Raw genomic sequence first — 5,367 nt, 5'->3', positions numbered from 1 at the left:
ATAATAATAATGATAATAATAATAATAATAATAGTAATATTATTATTATTATTATCATAATAATAATAATAGTAATAATAATAACAATAATAATAGTGATAATAGTAACATATTGGGAAAAGAAATGTTTTTGGAAAATAAATTAATTACAAAAAACCTTAAGGTTTAAGAAACTTTTGATTTGAAATATGAGATTTAGTCAGCTCCCATTTAACATAACACTTATCAAAATCAATAAATGAAAAGCAGATGACTGTATTATTTAAAGTATAACGACATTTGACACTATTCAGAAGACTAGAAGTTATCAGTTAACAATCAAAGATAAGAGTTCTGCTTATCAAAAATAAATTAAATGAAAAAAAGGATATCCAATCAAAATGTTTCTTTCCTTTTTCCAAGTGTTCTCAAATATTTTCTGACCTGATGACCTTTATATTTGCTAGATTCGAACAAATAAAAGAAAAAAAAATTAAAGTGATTTAGTGTAAAAGATAATAATGCACAAGCAAAAGATAGTAGTGAAATGAAGAGTTCTTGTACTAATAGTTGGAGACTGTCCTCGCTTTGATCGTGGACATATTGGTTTGTAATTTGACAAAGATCGATGAAATTCTTCTGCACCACAAAAAATTCTTCTTTAATAACACTGAATCCTACAAAATATTTACATTTTAATCTTATAATTGAACCTTTTTGGATTGAAATTTAACAAGAAATGTGTCAAAGTTCATAGGTACAATAAATTTACAATGTCAAAGTTTAACTTTATTTAGAGCAAATTAATTATTAGAAGTGGTCTATGAATGAATTTTTAGTCTTTCTGCATACATATCAAAAGTTATGATAAAGAGTGGTTGATGATTAAAAGAAGCATGAATATTATTTCTCAATTATTTCGAAAATTTCTTTAAGACTAATAAAAGTAATTTAGAATGCTTATTTAATTCATTTAATTTAAAAAAGTCATCCAGCTTATTTATTTTAGGAAGATCATCATCTAATTAACAATTTAATAAAGTTAAGAAATTATTATTTTTAATAAATTAAAAAGATTACATAAAGTGACAAGAAAAGAGACATTTTTTTCTTCATTACAAAATATTCGCATTTTAAACAATAAAACCTAATCATTCTTAGACTTAGAGAAATACTAGGCTTATAAAAAACCAATAAAACCTAATCATTCTTAGACTTAGAGAAATACTAGGCTTATAAAAAACCAATAAAACCTAATCATTCTTAGACTTAGAGAAATACTAGGCCTGTAAAAAACTCTTTGTAATATTTGAATTTAGGAAAAAAAAAGCAAAGAATAATCTTTACATTGATATGTTTGAGCCAATTGATGACACAACTACAGTACAATATATTATCCTGAAATCTAATTTGCCATGCTTCGCTTAACAAAGCTTCCGTTTCCAAATGTCGTATATTGTTACGTTCAATAATAATCTCTCCGATATTGACAATTGTTGCAAATGCATGACCCGAAATATTCCCAATTTTGTTATCACTCATTGTTAAGCATCCAATTGTATAAAGACCAGTAAATGCTCCCGTACTGATAGTATCAATGTCATTTGAGATGATATGAATCTATTGAAACAACAAATTATTCTATGTTGAGAAATTTAAAAATGTTAAAAAGATTTGAAAAAGTGAAATATGTGATGAATGAATTTTATTTTAGTAAAAACAAATGAATTTAAGTATTACTTACTTCTCGTACATGTGATAAAGCCGTAAATATACCAGGTGAAATGGAAAAATGCGAACGACTGATTTCAAGCCTGAAAAAAAAACTCTTTTTTTTCCTCCTGAAATTAAACAGAAAAAAAAAAACTTTCAGTCCCAATGGACTAAATGAAATGATCTATTGGATGATATTATTAGATTTCTTCTTCTTAAGAAGATACAAATTTATTATCGTATCTATTTTAGTTGCAACAACACTTTGATAGATATGTTGCATTGAATAATTTGATAATCCTAATTAACTAATTAATCTTTATAAAAATAGTTGAAATTTTCAAGTAGATGAGTTATATACAAGGTAAAAAAGGTAAAAAAGGAAACAAAAACTGATGACATTTTTGTCATATCATAGAATTTGTTCAATTTTTTGATTTATAACAAATGGATACGGTAAAAAGAAAGGAAAAGGAATGAAAAAGAGAATGGGATAGAATGAATATAAGTGATATTTTAATTAATTATAAGGTGAAACTTTTGCACTAATTATTTATTACCTGTGCACTCTGGAAACATTTTCAAATGGTCGTGAACCAAATGAATTCACACCGAATAAATTAAAAAAATCGACTTGCGTAAGGCCAGCAAAAGCATTCGTTTCAATCTTCAGATTTTGACCTTCTAAGGTGAATTCTCTAAGGTGATTTAATTGCCTGCAAACTACAAGAAACATCGAAATAAGCCGATCTTAGGAATGATTATTATTGATTGATCTCATCTGATTAAATATAAAAAACGGAATTAATTAATTATTTATTATTTCCAAACCTATAAAAAATAGAAATTAAAATGATAATGATAGTAATAGCAATAATAATATATAAATATTATACCACCTGAATAAACCCTGTCGTATTCGATTGAAACCGTTATTGACTAATTGAATTCGCAAGCCATGTTTATTGGAAATTTGCGAAAATGCATTCTTCGCAATGTCAGTTAACGACGGATTGTTAGCTAAGCGAAGTAATCTAAGAAAAAAAAAAAATAAAAGAAACCAACCATATTTTATGGGACATCTTGAAGGGACAACATTATTTTCAACAATAGTTGACAAAATTCTCTTGAACTGATGACTTTTATAATTTCAATTTGGATAAAGTTAAGTTGACATGGCAGCATGTCAAATAAATGAACAGTGGATGATATAAATATAATATATAATGCTATAAATTCCAATCATCTAATCTAATTTACATTATTCTTTTGATTACGATACATACGATTACGATACCTGTCTTTTGACTTATTCAAAAAAGCTAAACAATTGTAAGCAATGCTTATTAATTCTGAATAATTCCGTCTTATCATAAATACAGGACCAAATTGTCTATCTCATTTCTAAATGATTTCATTTAGGACATAAATATATGTAGATGACATAATAGCGATTTTGTCACAAAACTTGAAAAAAAAAAAATTAGTTGAGTCTTTTAAATTTTCTCACGAAATTATTTGAATTTCATTTATTATAATAAATTATTTGATAAAATGCAACTAAATAGGAATTGATTGGATTAAAAACAATTTTGTTCAACCAGTTTAAAACTTTTTTTAGACCCTCAAAGAATATTTTTATTTCATTATTTTACCAATCAATTCCAGTATTTGCTAATAAAATTTAACTGAAATATACTAAGTCAGTGAATTTGTTTAAAAAAATAATTAATGAATTTGTTTAAAAAAGTAATTAATGAATTTGTTTAAAAAGAAAAAAAAAAAAAGCAGCCAATTTCTGAAGTGTTCAATGAAATCGTTTGCGAAAAGCAGCGGCACATTTGAAGAATTTAAACAAAATGATAAAAAGTCTTACTTTAAACGATTTAAGCCTTTGAATGCAAATTTTTCAATTGCATGTAACCGATCGCAATTCTCGATAATTATTTCTTTTAGGTCTGTGTACCTCAACCAAATGCATTACTTATTTAATCATATATCAAATTAATTACTTTCATTTTTACAATAACTTATCAGAATATTGATAAACAAATTCAACAAATTTGAATATTTCAATTTCTATGAAATTTTCAGTGAACAATCATACTTATAATATCAAATGAAAAAGTATATCATTGATATTTTAATAAATTGTAGCATATGTTCCAAAACACTGGAAGACTTTTTTTTTTTTTTTAGTAGTAGAAAGTGCTATTATTAGATGGCGTTTTTATTAGATGTTAAAGCAAAAGTCGATAAAATTTTCACTAAATCAAATTATTAACATTTGAGCTTAATTTTTTTTTTTTTTTTTTTGTGCAGCATAAATGACATATTTTTTTTATTTGCCATAAGTTATATTATTAAATTTTAGCATCTGTTAGATTGGTTTTATCACTTTGATAATCAAACTATAAATCACATTTGAGAAGAAGCTTTTGCGGCATTTGTTAGCGGCTAACAAAAACTGAAGACTGTACTTATACACAAACATATAATTTATGAAAGGCGCAATGTGTCTTTGTTCATTTTCTCTTTTCCGCTTTGCCTAACAAATTTTCCTCAGTAGAATTTATCCAAATATTTATTATTCATTTGAAAAAAAAAAAGAAAAAAAGGATGAATTTTGTTACAAATGCATTCATTTGTTTGTGTTGTAAAAGAAAAAGCACATTTTTAAGTAGAAAAAATTTCTTATTTAATTCATTTTTTAAAAAATAAATTTAAATCCTAAATATCAACATTATTGATGCAATTTTATTATGTGATAAGGTTATAATATATGTTAAATAGATCGTATATTTTTTCCCAATATGAAAAATGTTAACAGATTATCGAAGCGATCATTCTAATTATTTTAATTACTACTATTAATGTGGATTGTTTAAATATGAATAGATTTAAGCTAATAAATAATAGCTTTTTGTTAAAGATTTTTAGGTTTTTTTTTTGTTGAAAGATAATGGAATCTAAACTAATATTTCATTTGAAATACCTCTTAAAAGCAGCTTTTTGAATGACTAAAAGGGATGAATTTTTAATACGTAAAACTTGAATTATTCTTTGTAATGTAATGGGTATCCGTTCGAAATTAGCTCCTTCACAATCAACCTGAAAGTTTAACTTTATATCTGAAAATATGGACAAATTTAAAATATCGATTTACAAGTGGAATTCTATTGATTTATTTAAAATATGTAAACATGCTTTACTTATTTAAATATTTTTTTGACCAAAAAAAATAATTCTTGTCAGTTTTAATACTTTTTGCACCAAATTTTATATTAAATTAATATGCTTCTATGTATACTTTTGCAGAAGCAAAAAAGGAATTACAGGTTAATTTTAGTAAAAAAGAATTTAGAAATGGAAATCACTACTGAAATACTCAATTTTGACTTCAGAATTTGAAAGTTTTACAACAACTTCTGAATTTTAACTGTTTAATTTCACTACCATATAAATTCGATATTTTGAGCAAAAAGGATACTAGGTTTTCTTAAAATTGAAATTTGTTTATGAGGACTAGAAGAACAAAATTTGAATAACAGTAATTTTCAGTTTTTATTTTTACTTCTTTCCTCTCTCTCTCTCTCTCTCTTTCTTCTTTTACTAATTTTTACTATATTTACTTTTGCTATTTTGTTCTATTGTATTTTAAGTTAAAAAAAATTT

The 5,367-nt window shown here is 24.7% G+C and overlaps 1 protein-coding gene across 1 annotated transcript; it reads right to left on the bottom strand.

Annotated features, from left to right (window-relative positions):
* Positions 1-1,259: 1,259 nt before the first annotated feature.
* LOAG_12288 (hypothetical protein) lies at positions 1,260-2,774 on the bottom strand (the record flags this gene model as incomplete). The annotated part of the gene is made up of 5 exons (XM_020448513.1): positions 1,260-1,265; positions 1,327-1,599; positions 1,724-1,793; positions 2,253-2,408; positions 2,758-2,774. 5 exons carry the CDS (start codon positions 2,772-2,774, stop codon positions 1,260-1,262), a joined length of 522 nt encoding a protein of 173 aa, XP_020301350.1.
* Positions 2,775-5,367: the final 2,593 nt, after the last annotated feature.

The sequence above is a fragment of the Loa loa genome (assembly GCF_000183805.2).
Source record: "Loa loa unplaced genomic scaffold supercont3.87, whole genome shotgun sequence".
Taxonomy (NCBI): Eukaryota; Metazoa; Nematoda; class Chromadorea; order Rhabditida; family Onchocercidae; genus Loa; species Loa loa.
This window is presented reverse-complemented; position numbering and strand designations above follow the sequence as displayed.